The sequence below is a fragment of the Hesperophylax consimilis genome, chromosome 5, assembly GCF_061612785.1.
Source record: "Hesperophylax consimilis isolate HC1 chromosome 5, BYU_Hcon_1.0, whole genome shotgun sequence".
NCBI lineage: Eukaryota > Metazoa > Arthropoda > Insecta > Trichoptera > Limnephilidae > Hesperophylax > Hesperophylax consimilis.
Genome location: NC_142840.1, coordinates 38,316,475 through 38,336,580, shown reverse-complemented (window position 1 = coordinate 38,336,580; position 20,106 = coordinate 38,316,475). Strand labels below are relative to the sequence as shown.

Sequence of the window (20,106 nt, the reverse complement as noted above, 5' to 3'; positions counted from 1 at the left end):
GTTTATTATGTTTCAGATATAATAACAAACCTGTACATTGATCGAAATCGACTGAAGGGATTAAACATAAAAAATAAATTACCTGAACTGAAGACGTTGCTGGAGAATTACGATTTAGAAGAAGTTTTGCTGTTTTTCAATAAAAGTTTTGCTTAGAACTGTCACACTTTTATTTACAAAAAATGATCACAATGTTTTCTCTAAAATTACACACCAATTACCCTGTTCGTAGAAGCTGTCCACAACTTTAGCTAGAGGCACTAATTTGGAGAGATTTTCCAGTTCTCCCTCTTCAAAAACATGGTAATATCTCATAAAAGTATCTTCTTTGACTTCGGGTTTATCGGTGTTTGAATTTTTCAATTTCCATGGGACTAAAACATCTTGATGTTGAAACTGAGTCCTGTTGGTGTGAACTGGTAGATTCAGGTTGATAGACACTCCGTCATCATCCTTGATTTCTTCTGTTACCACCTCATTCACATCAGATATGTTTATATCTTTCTCTTTTCTATTTTTCCTGCTTTGTTTCAAGTAGCTGGTTTTTTCGCCACGGGCTTGGTCCTTGGCCCAAACAGTGATTAAAGCCTGTCCTCCGGGTTTAAGGATCCGAACTGCTTCAGATATGGCTTGGATTCTTCTTTCCTGATGAATAAAACAAATTTTTGGGAAAATATTTTGGTAGAGCTGTGAAAATTTGATGTAGTGTATGGTAGCACATTTAATACAAAATGATGCGGATGAATTCAATGACTTTACAATACATTTAAACTTGCTATGGTCTAACAAAATTAAGATAAAATGTGGCAAGTAAGAAACACTCGGCTTTTACTAGCGAGGGCATTTAGGTGCTTTTTTTTATGCAATTTACACAACCTTATACGATGTGTGACAGTTTAGTATTCTAAACATAATTAAACCACTCACTAGATCGATATCTTTAGCTTTTTTGTATGAAACAACTTGGTCCTAAAAACCATAGATATGCAAATATATAGACAGTACAATTCTCATTCGGAGCCTACTTATCATGATATACACCAACGAAAAACTTTTTTTATTCCATAGATATTCCATATTTTCATTGGTGGATATAGTTCGGCATTCATATGACGTCACAATGCTTGTCATAATTTGGTGACATAACCTATTTTTTACTACAACATAATCATTCGATTATTATAACAAATGTCTCCACTTTAATTGGTAGTTTATGCACTTGACTGAGTCAGGAGTTAACGAATTCAATCGCCAGTATGTAAATTGCCAACAAACTTCTTCTTTATTCGATGGCGAATTTATTGAAACTGATTCAATGGAGACGTAAAAGGGATATTACAATACCTTAGTAGCCAAGTGGTGGAACACGGCAATGCTGATAACTGCGTCCGCACACCGGGAGCGTAAAGGCAATGAGAGGCAATTGGCTCGGGCAATCTGTATTCTTCCCGATTTCGTCTCATCCCCTTGTGCTTCTCCATACATTGCCACCTCTGCTAAAGCACCGTTGTATTCAACACCTAACTAAAATAAACAGTAAACATTGCAATACCTGTGATGCAATACAGTGATATTTGGAGACTGCCCTAATGTGGTGTTGGATATGCTGGTAGGTTAACCCCTCAAGCTAATTTGTTCACCTTTAGGAACAACTCATATGGTCTCATAGAAAATTCCTTACTGTCATGGTGAGAAATATGATCTAAACGGTGTCAGGAAGAAAAAAACCTCAAACTTTGTATTAAAGTATAGGAGTTAAACACAGAACAATTAAAATGTACACCAAAAATATGAAATATTCTATGAAACCAAAGGTTCCAACAGTGATTTGAAAAAAATTGATGAAACTTTGCAAATTTTTTATGAATTATTTTCGTATGTAAAGATTAAAAAAAATGGGGTAAAAAATTAACATTTGTAAAACATTTATCTAATAAAATGCGCACGTTTTTCCTTCATTATCTGTAATTTTAGTTACAAAAACCTTAAGGTGAGCCATTATGAATTTTTTTTCGTGTTTGCATTAAAAATTACAAAATTTCAAAAACATGATTTCTAATAATAAAATTTGAAAGCGTATTTTATCACCTTTCAAAAACAGTTTTTAGTTTTCGGATACATTCAGAAATATTCCATTTATTTGGATTTTATTTTATTATAAGTGGAAATACTCCAACCTCCTGACAGAATATGCCAGAGGCCTGAAAGGTTAAGAGTAGACTAAACAATAAGAAGAGAGAATTTGAAATATGAGAGTGCTTACTTGCATAATATCCTTGCGAATTCTCAAGTTCTTCCCATTTCCACAGCCAATATCCACCAAAAAGCTTCCGGCGAGACGTGACTCAATAAAAGTTCTAACACTAGTCCAAATTTTCGATCTCGTTTCATTAAAGTGCAAAGCGATTTTGTCATAAACCTGGAAGAACATTTCAATTAGAATTTAAAAACAATGTTACCAGATTTGAAAATGTTGAATAAATCATAACATTATGACAATATACTCAAGTACCTGGTGAACATGTTGCCTTTCAATTAGTGCTGCCAGGTCATCACCCATTTGTGAATTCTTATTGATATTTCTTTGTGCAAAGGTGTCACACTGTTTGGTGTAAATGCACGAACATGAAGCGTCCTTTCGCACCCAGCGGAATGTAAAGGATGTTCGTTCGCCTCGAGGGATTGCACGGCCATTGATGAGATCATAGGCTCGAGGGGTGATGCCATGCGACCACTCGTATCTGTAGAGGCAAATCAATTAGTAAATAAACCGATTTACTTGAATGTGATAATTTACCGTCAACAAAACTGTATAATTTATAATAACAGATGTAGAGTAATGAAGAATCTGTTGAATAAAATCATGTTATCTAAAGTCCCCATTGCATAAGTCAGTTTTCACATTGACTCCTGACTCCTGCATTGCCAAATACTGACATACTGACAAGATTACTAATGCACATCTAGATATTTGGATCTAGATATATGGGGATACTAAAGCGCGCACTGATGCGTGTGTACGCTCGCCGCCTCAGGAACACACCAGATTTTTCAGATCAAAGCTCTCAAGGAAGTATTTTCTTTCAAAATGGATTAACCATATCTAGCAATTTGTTGAAATTCTCATTGCTCATCCTAAAACTACTTTTATATTCGTGTGGATCAGACAGCAAAATTTCATCCATTAAATTCTAATGAGAGGATTTTTCTTTTTTTAAGAAGCCAGACCTTCACCCACTTTGTATTGAACGCAAAAATTATAGCAACACAGCCTTTTCTTTTTAGATCCATTAAATTAAAAACGTCTTGGGTAGGATTATCGCAATTTTACTGACAATACTGACATAAGTATACTGAGATCTTGTAATGGCATACAAATACTGACGACTGCTGTCAGTATACTGATCAGTAAATACTGATGCACAATACAGACGCGTGTAGAGGTTGACAATACACTTCTTCAATATTAATTTTTTTATTTAATAATAATAAATTTACCTAGCAGACCCATCCATCACGAGTAGAGATCTCTGTGGCAGAAGAATGCTGTACCGTTCCTGTCCCAGTCGAAACTCCATCACTACAGCAGCCCCTAATGATAGCGACAGGATCGGACTAAGGAACGCACTGTGAGTGTCTACATGAGATGGAATTCCTGCAAAAACCACAAAAAACTGAGTCATATATTTATTAATAAAATACCCCAATCTAGGCAAATTCACGTATTATGGTGGTAAGATTGTACAAATAATAATTATACAATGTTACACACAATCTGGTAAAAATAACAATTGTTTGAAATCTCCGTTTCATTGTATGGCCTGCTGTCAAAGATATTAGAAGAACGAGATGTGCTATGAGCAGTTCATACTGTGTGGAATTGTTTTGCCCAGTGTCGCCGGTTTTGTTCACCAATACGACTGCTCACCTTCGCTTACGCTAAGGTATCCACACTAATACATAGAACAGATTTCTGTGCGTACACGTCCCGATAGTATTCAAAGTACCCTAATTAGGTAGTACTCCGCCTAGGGTCCGGCGGCCAACATAGCATATCTCGTTCTTCTAATATCTTTGGCTGCTGTCCATTTGTTGGTGGCTGACGGATTTAGGTGCCTCGGCGTTGGTAGGCAAATCTGGAGACAATTGAACATCAAAAATATTTTTGTGGTAATACGCCGTGTTATGTTCCTTCTTAAACTAACTTTTCAGGCAGCCTTGCAGTATCAACATCCGCCCTGATAATGGACACAGCAAGGCTTTCCAAAACATCAGTCTGAAAAGCAGTAGGAAGCACAACGTGACTTATTAAAACAAATAGTTTTGATATTTATAATACTTTTGGCAGTGAAAATCTAAAATCGAATCTGATAAAAAAAGTTGTGAAAAAAATTGAGACAGAGATCAATGATATAGATATTCAGGTATCAAATAAAACAAATAACGGTCTTACTAAAAAACATGCTTAAAATTTTATTCAATTAATAAAAGACAGTGTAATATTTCTATTTTTGAGACCGATAATTCGTGGTGGAATTCCATTATAATATATTATAATAAAACAAATAAAAAACTTTATTCCACTTAATTTTATTTTGACCGTAACCGGTTTCAGCTCGTCAAAGCCATCTTCAGACTGGTACACAAAATTCTTAGTCTACGGTTTATATACACAACATATGGGGGAGGGGGGAGAGGGGTAGTTTATAGGGTTTTAATCAATTTTATTTGTTACTAAGTCGTTTAAGATTGTGGAATTTCTAAATATTTGGTAATTCCAGTAAGCTTATTACCTTGGGTTTGTAGCTCATTTCAATATTTATTAGGGAAAAAACCTCACAGGTAATATGCATTATTAATGACCTAATTTTATTGTCAAATCATTATTTATGATGGGATTATATTTGCTTTTTGAAAAGATACATGTTTACATTTGAGAAATTATTATAGAAATTAAGAAAGTAGGGACTTAGCAACTGATACTAATAGCTTATTAATTACAAAGTTACTTATTGAAGGGGTACATGTTTACATTGAAGTAGGGATGGTCTAACCTAACTACATATTTTAATGTTGAAATTATTATGAAAATTACAATGGATACAAGAGCGGAGACTTGGCAAATGATTCTAATTGTTTATTCATTACAAAGTTAGGGTCTATTTTATTAATTAAGCGAGTAATTTCTAAAGATTCTAGTCTATCAAGCTGTAGCAGTCATTTCCTGCCCGCTACAGAGTTTTAGCAACATTCTGTGGCCATCTCTAATTTACAGCGGCTAACTATGGCAACTCTGGACAACCAGGGACGGGGCTCGCGGTCGAGTCGCGCACCTCGACAATTCAGTATTCAACTGGCTGGCCTTCTGGAACATCGCTTAGCAGAGAGGACACGAACCGCACAATGAGCTGACAAAATTTACGAACGGTGACGATGCCGCAGTTTAATAATTTGCCTTTGGTCATCCATCGTTCAGCTTATAAATATTAGTTTTGCTACCGCATCACTTGGCGCCCATTATTACATTCATCAGGTTAGTTTATAATAAATGTCACCATCCAATTGTCGCTTTCAATGCAATTTTTAAATTACCCATCGTGCTTTCAACCTTCGGTTGTAGCACACGCCTGAGTTATTTATCATCAATTAAAAGAGTTCTCATGTTGATTAGATGTTGTAGTAATAAATGTTGTATTATGGAATTCATTTTCTCCTCTCTTTTATTTACTACACTTACTGCCCTCGTGGCAATAACCCCTCTTACAATGGCGCCAACGTGGTTGGATGGCCAATAATGTTCTTACAATGACGCCCTACGTGGTAAATCTCGTTACAATGGCGCACCACGTGGTTTAACCCGATTGGCATTTATTTTAATTATTTCGTTCTTGTTGGCATTGAGAGTTGGCTTTAATTTTTTATTTGGTGGGTGACATTTTTAACTAACTTGATAAAGGTTTTTATTTTATGTCGGCTCATGGTGGTCTTCCTCTGTTTTGCGGCGTTCTCGTCCGTATTTAATTTAAGATAATTACTTTAATTATCTTAAGTTATTTTTGGCCGTGAATACTCTGCGAGATGTGGTGGGTATCTCGTATATTTTTAATTTTGTGGTAATCTTGATCCAGATTCCCACATCCGTTTCATAGTATCGGTATATGTGATGATTCACCTGGCTGTGTTTCTTTTAAAAATTGTATTCAATTTTTAAAAAATTTTAATATTGCTTTTAACCTTTTAAATTTATTTTTTTAAATTATTCGTACATATTTAATTTTATATATTAAATGCTATGCCAGTTGATACTCCGGGATTCGGTTAGCGGATTTCGTTATTTGTTTAATTGTATTATTTGTTCTGTTATAATGTTTCACCTTGATATAATTTTATTTAGAATGGTACTCCGTCCACGGACGTGACTAAGCGCTGCTCTATGCTTACTTTTGTGTTTCTAGCTATTCAGGTACACCTATTGACTATGCGTTTAGACGAGACCCAGTTCACAATACGCCGATGATTAATTGGGCAAAATTTCATAGCGAGGACCGCTCTAGTTTCTTGCTGCCGCACAAAACACGGCTTACAATAACATTATTTATTGCTTTCATGGCGAGGTAAGTGAAATATTATGTTCACGGTTTATTATTGTTTTGTGTCATATCATTTTGCGCGCGAAATGCGTCGTAATTTTATTCAGTTTTATTACTTTCATGCAAGGTTTTGATCGCGTATATTTTTTTAAAAAATTTTGTTAAATTCAAAGTAATTTAATCATAACTGCCATGTGGAATTTTTTTTTTTGATTTGGGAGATTTTTTCCTTTTTGTTGTAATATTTTTTGTAATATTCATTTTGGGAAGGGAACTTTCCTATCATTTATTAAATTTTGATTATTTATGTTGTGCTTTAATTACCATCTCTTCAAGAGGATATATTGGAATTAATCACACGTAATTAATTATTTGCTATAATCTTTAATAATTATTTTTTGAAAATCTCTCCAAATTAAATTCTTCCATTTTCAATTTAATCAAAAGTTACAAACATAGTCTCGTAATAATTTCATATAAATTCATATGTTACATTTTTCGTCTTTGTGTCCATCTCTTTTTGGAGGATTTATTTGGTACATTTGATCGAAATTCTGTACGTTAATTTTGTTACATAATATAACTTCCTAATAATTTTACATAAAATTTAATTGTTACATTTCGTCGTTTGTTGTCCAACTCTGCGGAGGATTTATTTGGCACATTTGCTCGAAATTTACATATTTATTTTTGTTACAAAATACTTTTAACTTAATAACTTCATAATATTTCTTTGAAATTTTAATGTTACATTTTACAATCCCGATAATAATAATTCATACGTTATTATTTTTAATTTCACGATGTTTGCTGTTATTTAAATAATAATTATCCGCGGTAGAATTTTTTTTTTTTCTCTCATCAAAATTTAGTGTTGAGAATTTTTAGTGTTGAACATTAATATTGTTGACTCCAATGTTGAACTGCATTGTATTGTCACGGGTTTTGGTAATCCAGCTTGTAATGAGGGATCATTGCATTCCGATCGCAACTGAACGGCGAGTCTATAATAATGATCTATTTTAACTACGCAGTAGCAAATATTTTTAATAAATTTCCGATTTTATTTTGTAGTGAATATTAATAAATTATACATTTATTTTGAGTTCCTTCTTGGAATTTGTCTTCGTAATTTATATTATAATAATTAATAATGAAATAATTATTTATAATTATTTTTCATAAAATATTTTTGGAATTTTAAATTTTTACATTTAATTTTTTTTAAATTATGGATTTTTAAGTTTTAAATTTTTTCATTTTGCGTTACTGTTTAATTGGTGAGTTTTGTTATCTATCTCACATTGAGGATATATTAGATCTCAATTCACGCTTTTTGAATGTTATCGGATTTTGGAATTTTAATTTATAAATTTAATTTTTTTTCGTAAATTCTTGATTTTTAAATTTTTCATTTTGCGTTACTGTTTAATTGGTGAGTTTTGGCATCTATCTCACATTGAGGATTTATTAGATCTCAATTCACGCTTTTTGAATGTTTTCGGACTTTGGAATTTTTATTAATTAATAAATCTTAATTCTTTTCACGTCATTATCTACAACTTCGTTTAAGAGGATCTCATGGTTATATTTTAGGTCTCTTTGGTGGTTTTATACCGCGCTTTTGTTTAAATTCTTCGTTTTGGTAATAATTTTGCGAAATTATTTTTTGGTTTTTTATAATATTGCTACCGCCATCTTTGGTATTTCTGCGCTAACTTTTAACTTCGTGATATTTTCAACTTTTTGGGTTGGAGTTTTTGATGGATTTTTTCTTCAACTTTACTTCATTGTTCTTATGAACATTTTTAAAATTCTATTTATTGAATTATTTTTTTTTGCAACTTTACAATCAACTAGTAGTCAGAGTTTCTTTTACATTCCGAAACGGATCAGTGGGCTCGTTTTCAAGAATTCATATTTTAACAATATTCTTTTGTTCTGAATTCTTTTAATTTTTTTTAGTAAGGTGAACATTATGACGTCCTGTCTTGTATTGTCGGTGTATGTACTTGTGTTGGTTTATTTCGATTTTTGAGGATTTGGTTCTCATCTATGGTTGAGTCTGCAAATAATGCGCTCTAATACACCATAACTGGGTTTCGTTTTGTGATAACACCCATGTTATAAGCTTTTATCTTTAACATTTACCATGATAGCTTATTCAGCTTACAATAGATACAATACCATGATAGCTTATTCAGCTTACAATAGATACAATACCATGATAGCTTATTCAGCTCATAATAGATACAATACCATGATAGCTGATCGGCTGATGACAGATTTATTTTATGTGTTTATTTATTATGTCATGTATATGTCTACGTATTTCATGTTTGGTGTTTTGTTTCGTATATTTCAACGGTATTCCTCAGTCTCTGACTGGTTCGCTCCGTGACGGAGGAATATGGGCATGAAAATGAAATTAATTAATAGATTAATTTCTAAATTATTTCTATTTGCTTTTGGCATACTCCTCAATATTTCTTGCAAGAAGATTTATTGATATTTATTTTCAATTTAATATTCATTTCTACTTGCTGCCATCTATTGACAAGATGTGCGTAACCTTTTTAAATACAAAGGCGTATTTTGATTTGTTTATTAACTTTTATTATCTACGGGTACACGGTACATATATTTGCATAATTAATTTTAAATTTTTCGTTTATGAAAATTCTTTTACTTATTTATTATCATATTATCAGTCATCATGACATTTAACTATTATAGGTTTTTTGACCTTTTATTTATTTTTATATGATCATTGTCAAAGTACAATTCTGTGATAGCTTTCGTGTTTTTACAACAAAGTTTGTTAAAATCCTTTTTTAAAAAATTTTTACAACATATAATATCATTGTCAAAGTACAATTCTGTGATAACTTTTGTGTTTTTACAACATAGTTTGTTAAAATCCTTTTTTTTTAAATTTTTTTACAACATAAAATATCATTGTCAAAGTACAATTCTGTGTTAACTTTCGTGTTTTACAACAAAGTTTGTTAAAATCTTTTTACTCTGTTGCAAGTTTTGCTCAACTTTTTAAGATTGTTTTAAGCTATTACTATTAAATCTTTTGTGTTTAGAACAATGATTCTTTTATATACACTATTTTTTCGATAAGGGCCTGCCATTTTACTCAATATTTCTTTTTATTTATTTTAACGGTGACCAAGGGTTGGTTAGGTTTAGACTTCTTCAATCTTCAAGGAAACTTCGCCATACTACGTCAACTGAAGACATCTGGACTACGCTCTCTTCTCTCGTCATCTCCAGAATACGTCAACCAAAGACATCCGGACCGCTCTCTTCTCTCGTCATCTCTATGCGGGGTTTCAACCGCTCCAGACCTTACCGAACTTCAGGAAATATTTGGATTCGGAACTCTTCAATGCCGAAGCCACTACAACCCGCCTAATCCGCACCATACATTTCTGCTGCTGGAGGGTGCATCAAACTTGTCAGGAGGTGTCAGGCGAACCTCAGACTTATAGCCATAAGTCCTTTGGCTGAGGGGGCATTGTAGCAGTCATTTCCTGCCCGCTACAGAGTTTTAGCAACATTCTGTGGCCATCTCTAATTTACAGCGGCTAACTATGGCAACTCTGGACAACCAGGGACGGGGCTCGCGGTCGAGTCGCGCACCTCGACAATTCAGTATTCAACTGGCTGGCCTTCTGGAACATCGCTTAGCAGAGAGGACACGAACCGCACAATGAGCTGACAAAATTTACGAACGGTGACGATGCCGCAGTTTAATAATTTGCCTTTGGTCATCCATCGTTCAGCTTATAAATATTAGTTTTGCTACCGCATCACTTGGCGCCCATTATTACATTCATCAGGTTAGTTTATAATAAATGTCACCATCCAATTGTCGCTTTCAATGCAATTTTTAAATTACCCATCGTGCTTTCAACCTTCGGTTGTAGCACACGCCTGAGTTATTTATCATCAATTAAAAGAGTTCTCATGTTGATTAGATGTTGTAGTAATAAATGTTGTATTATGGAATTCATTTTCTCCTCTCTTTTATTTACTACACTTACTGCCCTCGTGGCAATAACCCCTCTTACAATGGCGCCAACGTGGTTGGATGGCCAATAATGTTCTTACAATGACGCCCTACGTGGTAAATCTCGTTACAAAGCTTGTGGCCTTTATTGCAAGTATGGAGGACTTTAACATCTCTGTCTTTATCAAACGAGTGTTTGTTTTCTAATAAATGTGATGCTACATTTGACAATTCGCCTTTATTATTTACCCAATTTGTAAAATGTTCTTTAATACGGGTTTTGAAAGATCTCCCTGTTTGACCAACGTAATATGCTGGGCAGTTAGCGCAGTTCACTTGGTAAACGCCCGAGTTCTCGAGTTTTTCTCTTTTATCTTTGTTGTTAATTAAAATTTTACCTAGAGAGTTTACATTATAAAAAGCTGTTTTGCATTTATCATTATTGGTTAATCTAGATATTTTTGTTGATATTTCACCAATATAAGGGATTTTAACCCATTGTTTATTACTATCTTTTTCATTTTTATTTTCAAGGCCTTGTGAAATGATTGTTAATGTAAGTTTTTTATCCTTTTTCTCTATTAGCCTATCAATAGTTTCGCTTTTGTATCCGTTGTTATTGGCGATAGTTTTAATAATATTTAATTCATTATTATAATTTATATAATTCAAAGGCACGTGTAAAAGTCTGTGAATGAGTGAATAAAATACTGATAATTTATGTGAAATGTGGTGTCTAGATGTATTGTGTATGATATTATCACTATATGTAGGTTTTCTATAAATTGAAAATTCTAATTTATTGTTAATGATTTCGATACCTATGTCGAGAAAATTAATCTTGTTACCCCCCATTTCCATTGTGAACTGGATTGATTTGTTAATTTTATTGATTTCTTTTAGAAAAATATCTAATTGTCTCTTTGTTCCTGTCCAGATAATCAGAATGTCATCTACATATCTACGATAGAAGGCGACTTTATTAAACGATTTTAGTTTTTCGATGGATTCTTCGATATAATCCATGAAGAATTCAGCTAAGACCGGTGAAATCGGGCTCCCCATAGCTAACCCACTAGATTGGATGTAATAGTTATTATTAAATCTAAAGAAATTTTGTTCTATGCATGTATTTAGTAATCTTGTTATTTCGTTACGTTTTATTAAATTAATGTTAATTTTTTCCATGTAATTATTAATAATTATTTTTAATTCGTTTGTTGGTATGTTTGAGAACAAACTAACAACATCAAATGAAACTAAGGTAGCATTATTGGGAACTTTGATGTCTTTAATGAGGTCTATAAGTTGTAGGGAATTTATTATTCCGTATTTTGGTTTAAAATTAAGAGTATTTTTTATAATATTATTTCCAAATTTTGCTAATTTATAGGCAGGGGCTGAATTATATGACACTACTGGTCTTACTGGCATATTATTTTTGTGTACTTTTGGCTGTCCATATAGACGTGGGCATTGGGGGTTCATAACAGAAAGGCTATTTTTATGGTATTTATTTTTAATCAAGGTTTGGCATGAATTTAGCATTGTGTTTACGTCTGCTGCAAATTTAGGAGTGGGGTCCTTTTTCAATAAGGTTACATTACTGGTGTCCAGCACATCTTGGACTTTTTCTAAATAATCTGATTTATTTAAGATAACTGTACTGTTACCTTTATCTGCTTTTGAGATAATCAGATTATTTTGTTTGATTTTATTTTTTATTGATTTTACGATACGTGCTTCGCTAGAAAATTTCCCCTCAGTCGTTGCGTTTTTTATTATTTTAGTACATAGGTATTTTTTACCGTAATCTGACGTTGCAATATCTGTATCTATCGCGAGATTCTCGAGATCTTTTAAGTTAAGTGGTAAGTTTGGACAGTATTTTAATCCTTTATTAAGCATTGTTATTTCAGTATCATTAAATTCTACATTAGTGTTGTTTACTACCTGATCGTAAAAGGATGGTATGGGTGAATTGACAGTTTTATCCCTTGTCGTTGATTTAAGGTGTTTTTGTGTCCAGTGTGTTAGTTTTTTAAGTTGTTTTTGGTAAGTTATATGAATTTTATTGTTAACCATAAGGGTGGTGTCATTATAAAGGCAATCAAATTCTACGGGGTGTAGTTGTGATGTGAGTAAAGTGTGTACATAAAATAAATAAGTAAAATAAACCCGTATTAAAATTAAAAAAAATTAAAAGTAAAATAAACCCGTATTAAAGAACATTTTACAAATTGGGTAAATAATAAAGGCGAATTGTCAAATGTAGCATCACATTTATTAGAAAACAAACACTCGTTTGATAAAGACAGAGATGTTAAAGTCCTCCATACTTGCAATAAAGGCCACAAGCTTGATAGACTAGAATCTTTAGAAATTACTCGCTTAATTAATAAAATAGACCCTAACTTTGTAATGAATAAACAATTAGAATCATTTGCCAAGTCTCCGCTCTTGTATCCATTGTAATTTTCATAATAATTTCAACATTAAAATATGTAGTTAGGTTAGACCATCCCTACTTCAATGTAAACATGTACCCCTTCAATAAGTAACTTTGTAATTAATAAGCTATTAGTATCAGTTGCTAAGTCCCTACTTTCTTAATTTCTATAATAATTTCTCAAATGTAAACATGTATCTTTTCAAAAAGCAAATATAATCCCATCATAAATAATGATTTGACAATAAAATTAGGTCATTAATAATGCATATTACCTGTGAGGTTTTTTCCCTAATAAATATTGAAATGAGCTACAAACCCAAGGTAATAAGCTTACTGGAATTACCAAATATTTAGAAATTCCACAATCTTAAACGACTTAGTAACAAATAAAATTGATTAAAACCCTATAAACTACCCCTCTCCCCCCTCCCCCATATGTTGTGTATATAAACCGTAGACTAAGAATTTTGTGTACCAGTCTGAAGATGGCTTTGACGAGCTGAAACCGGTTACGGTCAAAATAAAATTAAGTGGAATAAAGTTTTTTATTTGTTTTATTATAATATAAAGACAGTGTATGTGAAAACCTTACTAATTGAAACGTAAAATAGAAACTGACACAAAATAGTTCATGGAAAGATATATACATTGCTAATCCAGTCAAAGGGAGTTATTTATTTGAAATAATAACAATTTTTCATAAAATAAAATAATAGTAATTTTAAATGTTCTATAATATATTTCTTCATTTTAAAGATGTCGTAAAAACAAATACTATTTTAGAAGCTAGATAAAATTATCTTTTAGATTTTTTGTATTTGGAATTTATTTTAAAGATTCAAAATCGAAAAATTTCAGAGAATTAAAAATTCAAAGAACACAGTCCTCTGCAAGATCGTATCCTTTTCTGATTTTTCTGTTCCAGATTTTCGTTTAGGAATCGCTAATATTGACTTCAATAATTAAAAATAAAAAGAATCGTAAACCGCAGCTGTTATCAGTAGGTTGGAAAAAAAAAAAACAGAAATCTTCAATATCAATATTCCAAAATTATTTCAAGAAATATATTTTGATTCTGATCTAGAATAAAAAAGAAAACTTTATCTTTAAGCTATGTAATAAGATTTAAAAAAAAACATAAGATGGCATTGCATACTACTTACTACATAGAAATAAAGATCCTTTCGGGAATTATGGCGGCCAGAAGGGAAGGCCTTCAAATACAGCCGCCTTAAAATTATGGCAGCTCGGAGGGAATGTGCTAAGAACAAATTCAACTAACCTTGTCCTGGGCTGTACCGATTCACAGTCAGCTGGTCTGGAACAACTTCCAGATTATTTTCCACATTCCTCAAGCGCTCCCACAAGATATCACACTGTCCCGGTATCTTTTCTTCAAGAGGGTTGTTCAAATCAATGTTATTATTGCTGTACATGAACTCATAGCCAAAATGTTTCACTCGGCGATTCTTCATGCTGCCAGTGGCTGTTTCAGTTCCCCAGTCCAGGGAAGATAGGAGAAGGATCTCTTCTTCATCATTCACAAAGTTTTCATATATTTTGAGACCTTCGGGGGGAGCAATACCTTCGAAATTATCTACAAGTGGAACTGAAACCAAACACAATAAAGAAACACTGTAACACTTATTATTTTAAAATATGTAATACACAAATGAAACTAACCTGATGGTACGTACGTCAGGCACAATGGGTGTCCTCCTTGAGCCAGTTGAGTGCTGCCATGCACTCCTGAATATATCTTCGAAGATGACTCAATATCCACAAGAACTATAAAGCAGTAGGACTTTCCTGGCAACATTACCGTTCGCTCTACATGGCCAAACTCCTCACAGGCACAGAGAAGTTCCTGCTCATTGAGTTCAGTTGCCAAACCAGCGTTACACACTGCTATATTCTACAAATTTAATGGATGAAAAATTAATGGTTAAATATACAGAAAATAGGGACACGGTTAATATGTCGTTTTAATAGAAAAACACAGTATTTCAGTTAGATAATAATGAGAAGTAAGTATTTCAGTTTCCAAAAAATAATATTAATAATATAAGTTGTTAAAATTAAAATTCGATTTATCACTTGGCAGCCATTTAAAAAAAAAAACTTATTTGTTGCAATTGCAAAGTTTGTACATGATGTAGGTATAAAGTATAATACAAGTTGTTATTGATGTTAAAGTTTTAATGTTAGTTTTTTCTTCTCTTATTTAACTGAAAACGTGAAACTATGATCCTAAAATAGGTTTAGATTGGGTAATTTTTTTTTTTTTTAAATCAGCCTAGAAAAACTATTACGTCAAAACACGGCGTGAAGAAAATAAGTACTATCCGTTTTTTAACGAAATGCTTTCTTCTAATTATTATCTAACTGATACAAAGTGTTTTTAAAATAAAATGTGTGTATTGAGCGTGTCACTATTTTATATTTGAATTAAATAGGTATCATTAAAGTGTGAACTTCGTTAGATTATCAGTAATTTTATTTGAATGTAAAAACGTAATAAATTCTGTATTACTTGTACCAACAATGTTCTAAATGAAAGTAAAAACAAATAATAAGCCTTAAGTAAACATTTCATAGACGATTCACCTATTACTATTTCCGGCAGCGATATCATCCCAATAACAATAGTCAAACTTCTCGGTGTCAATTTAGATTCAGACTTTTTGTTTAAAAGTCAAATAAATAGGACTGTAAGCACCAGTTTTTTTCACCTAAGACAACTCAAGTCTGTCCGAAGAAACCTTCCTACAGAAGCAACTAAACTACTTATCAACTCTTACATAGTCTCACGTCTCGATTACTGCAACGGCATTTATGCCAGCCTTCCAAAATATCAAATTGACAAACTTCAATCAGGGTTTAATGCAGCAGCACAGCTCATAACCGGGGTTTCAAAATATTCGCACATTTCAGAACACCTTCGTAACCTTCACTGGCTCAAGTGCATTGAAAGAATCCAGTAAAAACTGTGCTGGATGGTGTTTAAATCCATCAATAAAATGGCCCCACCCTACATCTCTGAACTATGCGTCCCGGAAAACACTGGTCTGAGGCAGTCAACTCTTAGATCAGCAACATCATCAGCTGTAGGCAGACTGATAGAACCTAAGTGCAAGCCAAATACTAAGTTTGGTGATCGCGCTTTCGGAGTATCTGGGCCGAAGGCTTGGAATAAACTCCCTCCGGAACTAAGATCCATAACAAATCCAACAGAATTCAGGACTAAACTAAAAAACTTACCTTTTTAAGCTGTCGTACCCTTAAATTAAATATACCATTCCTAAGAGAAAGTCCAGTTATATTCAAGTCCTAAATCCTGTATCTAAATTTCGCTAATAAACAATTAGATAATGTTAATTAAGTGTTAATCTCAAGTGACCTACCAGGTAAGTATTGTACCGTATATTACCTCCATAAATAGTTAAGTAGTAACATAGATCACTGTAGAAATGTATTATAAGTTTGTACAGCGCCCTTGAGGTGATGCACAAAAACGGCGCTATACAAGTCATCCAATTATTATTATTATTATTAAGTAGGCGTTGAAAGATGAGAAATGATATTTAATTGTAATAACAATAGTATGTAATTATAATGTACCTGTTCCGGATGGTTTGAAGGGGTAATTCCTGTTTCAGCCAAAATCATGTGCTGCAGCTTTTTTTGTTTACGAAACATTTTTCGCTCTTTAGCAGTAGAAATTGTAGAACCGCTAACATTCATTGTCGACATACTATTATATAATGCATTTACCGTAAACTATAGCAACAGAAAACTTGTTTTTTTAATAAAATGTATCAAAGTAAAACGACTTGCATTTCAAACACACGTGAATATCTGTCAAACTGACAGCTGATTGCAAAATAGGTACTTGTTTTAGGTTACTGGCACTTACTGGCCATAGAACGTTGACTTTATGGTACAGTTTTATATATTTTAGTTTCTTCTGTCTATGGTTTTCGTATGAAAATTCAAATATTACCCGCGCAATACTAATACGCACGAGGCGGAATTTGAAACTGTGGACGAAAATAATAAACCCTGTTATTTTTTATCAGGAATTTCTGAGAAGCTAATGTTGCGGAAGTTATGAAATATACAAAAAAAATAAGACGTTATTTTTTTTCATGTAAAGTCAGCTATAAAGGTTTCATAAAAGTCAAACAAATATTTTTGCTTCACATGTTTAATTATCAAAAGTACGTACATAATATTTACATATTTCATATCTAATATTTACAAAAATGTCTGAGTTAGAATAAGCATCATCGAAGTCTGTTCTATTTGTACTTACAATAATATCAATATTCGATAAATTAATACAGGCGTACAACTACTGATAGGTTAGTTGTAACTATTTCTCATAAACGAAACATTGACAGAAAAAGAAAGAAGGGTTACAGCGGAACTCTCGAGGGCAAGAACCACATCATACCATACAAGTTACAATATTCGCAATTCTACTATAATCGGGAGATCAGATGAAATCTGGATATAAATTATTAATTTGTTAACAGAAATAACAAAGATAGAGTTACACCTTATCAAGTACGACTACATAACGAACAACCACACACATGATAACAATATTATGCGAAAACGTAATTAAAAAATAAATAAATAGGAAGCAGGTATTACTATTTTTGTTACATGGATTAAGATTATAAAATATTTAACAAACATTTAGGACCACAGAATTTGAACAATTCGTCAAATTTTAAAGTTTATTTTTATGTTCTATTATTATATCATTATTAGTCAGTTGTTTCACATACCTGATATAATAATAGAACTTGAATAAAACCAATATAGAATTTGAAAATTAACCTTGAAATTTTATGAATTATTCATATTCTATGATACAACACGTCCTAAGTAGGTACCCACCAGCATCTATAATGAAATTCAGTTTAAATGCTTAGCAATCTATACGGGGTGTCCGGGGGTAAAGTGCGCTGACTTCTGGAGGTGATTCTACATGATGGTATAAGTAAAAAAGAAAATTATATTTTTTCAAAATTCCATTTTTTTGCCATACTAAAATATTTTTCCATAGAAGAATATATATTTTTTTTATATTAACTCCACACAGGAGGCCCTGAAGAAAATAATTTCCCTCAGGGCCTATGTCATCTTTGAGGATGTGGAGAGGAAGGAGTGAACATGGGTCTTGAAGAGTCCCATGTTGTAGGAGGGAGGAAACACAGAGGCCGGCAGTTCGTTCCACAGCCGAGCTGTTGAACTTAAGAACGAATCGTAGAAGCGACCCGTTCTCATGTGACAAATGTCAACCGTTGTACAAATGTTGGGCGCGCGTTTGGCGTGTATCCCGACTACGCACCGGTGCCGAAGGGATCAATGACGCTAGTTCCTCAGAGTATCTTCCATTGTAATACCGATAGAACAAGGACAGCATACCTACCTGACGCCTGTGCTCTGAAGATTGCAGTCCGTTTGTTAAGATTGGGGAATCTATCAAACGGACCGCCCGGTTCTGCACAGAGTCAAGGGTTTTTTCCAGGTATTTAGGGGCTCCGAACCAGAGATGGCTGCCAAATTAGACAGTAGGGCGCACTTGCGATTTGTACAGGGTCAGCAGTTGTGTACTATTAAAGTATCTGCGGGCCCTGTACAGTACGCCCAGCTTCTGAGAGGCCAGCTTTACTCTGGCTTCGATGGAGCCCCCATACCTGAGCTGGTCACTTATAGTTACACCAAGCATATCAATGGAAGGCCTGTTCGGAAGATTGCTTCCGTTGAAGGAGACTAGATTATCATTTGGATCCCTTTTAGACGTAATCAGACAGGATTGGGTCTTCCCAGACAAACAAACAATTCAACTTTTTTACCATAAAACTACCTTAAAACGTTGGAATATCGAAAAAGATATTTATCTTTTTTACTTGTAAAATCACGTAGAATTACCTCCGAAGTTAACGCACTTTACCCCCGGACACTCTGTATAAATAAAAAACTTAAATCTCCTAAAATTCTTCACCGATTGCTTTGAAATTTTGGCACAACGTTGCAGTCGAATAAGCGTGTGTTTTTAGAAAAGTTTTTATAAACAGCGCCATGTGTTGGACATAAAAGCAACACGCGCTATTGTTTCTCTATCTGAACAGACAGACACAGCGACGCGTAGCGGGGTACAGGTAATAAATAAATAGTAATATTATTAAAATGATGCTGGTTCACTTAGATAATGTATGATTACAAGCGGGTTTACGAATCAGTGTAATAGTAATGATATTGGGCTTACTTGTCATGTGCTGTTTTTGTGAAAAATCACCTCACGCTGTTTCCCAGCAGGGGTAGGCAGTTAGGTATATAGTTTTGTTTAAATGGAATTCAAAAGATACGGCGTGACGACCTGAGTCAGCGGGTCATGGTTCCATGATAATTCAACACAGTGACAATTCAACACAGTGACAATTCAACACAGTGACAATTCAACACAGTGACAATTCAACACAGTGACAATTCAACACACTTTTAAAAAGTGATATAAAGTCATTGGAAACGATGAAAATAATTTTTTTAACCTAACCTTACCTACATAACCAAGTTAATAAAGTTTTCGTTTCATTACTTTCCATGACTTTATATAACTTTACAGGTTACAGGGCCGGCCGTATGCGGGCGCAATTGGATCAGTCCGCTCCGGGCGCCGAACTGCCAAGGCGCTGATAATAGTCCTAACACATCGCCCTTTATATTATTCTTCATAAAAACGGCGCCACACAAAACACAAATCATCCGAATATTATTTATTACAGTGATCACCTACCTAGGTGTCTGCTGGTTTTGACAAGGGGCGCCAAAACTTTACTCGCGCCAGGCGTCGTATGGCTCAGCGCCGGCCTTCCAGGTTAGTATGCGTTTAGCAATTCTTTAAAGTTTTTTACTGTTCAAGTAGTAAGACTAACGTTTTGGGACAGTTAAAAATAATGCATGTCTTTAAAAATATAATATTTAGAGAAACATGAAAATGACTTTGCTAAGCTGTATACTTGTGCACC

The 20,106-nt window shown here is 33.4% G+C and overlaps 2 protein-coding genes across 3 annotated transcripts in view; one reads left to right on the top strand and one right to left on the bottom strand.

The window, feature by feature from the left end:
- LOC149423921 (BBSome complex member BBS7-like) overlaps nt 1-156 on the top strand; it is a 9,229-nt gene extending 9,073 nt beyond the window's left edge. The window contains exon 15 of the mRNA XM_089631926.1: nt 17-156. Within this exon, the coding sequence (XP_089488052.1) occupies nt 17-156 (140 nt within the window). The remainder of the gene's footprint in view (nt 1-16) is intronic.
- LOC149423920 (tRNA (carboxymethyluridine(34)-5-O)-methyltransferase alkbh8) lies at nt 146-20,106 on the bottom strand. 2 transcript variants are annotated; one of them, XM_089631860.1, is made up of 8 exons: nt 19,875-20,106; nt 14,747-14,978; nt 14,346-14,672; nt 3,499-3,655; nt 2,513-2,741; nt 2,264-2,419; nt 1,345-1,524; nt 146-645 (listed from the first exon to the last, which is right to left on the bottom strand). In XM_089631860.1, exons 2-8 carry the CDS (start codon nt 14,880-14,882, stop codon nt 187-189), a joined length of 1,644 nt encoding a protein of 547 aa, XP_089487986.1. In that variant the 5' UTR covers nt 14,883-14,978; nt 19,875-20,106; the 3' UTR covers nt 146-186. The 2 variants fall into 2 exon arrangements, with proteins under 2 accessions (XP_089487986.1, XP_089487985.1); XM_089631859.1 differs by lacking the exon at nt 19,875-20,106 and adding an exon at nt 16,685-17,113.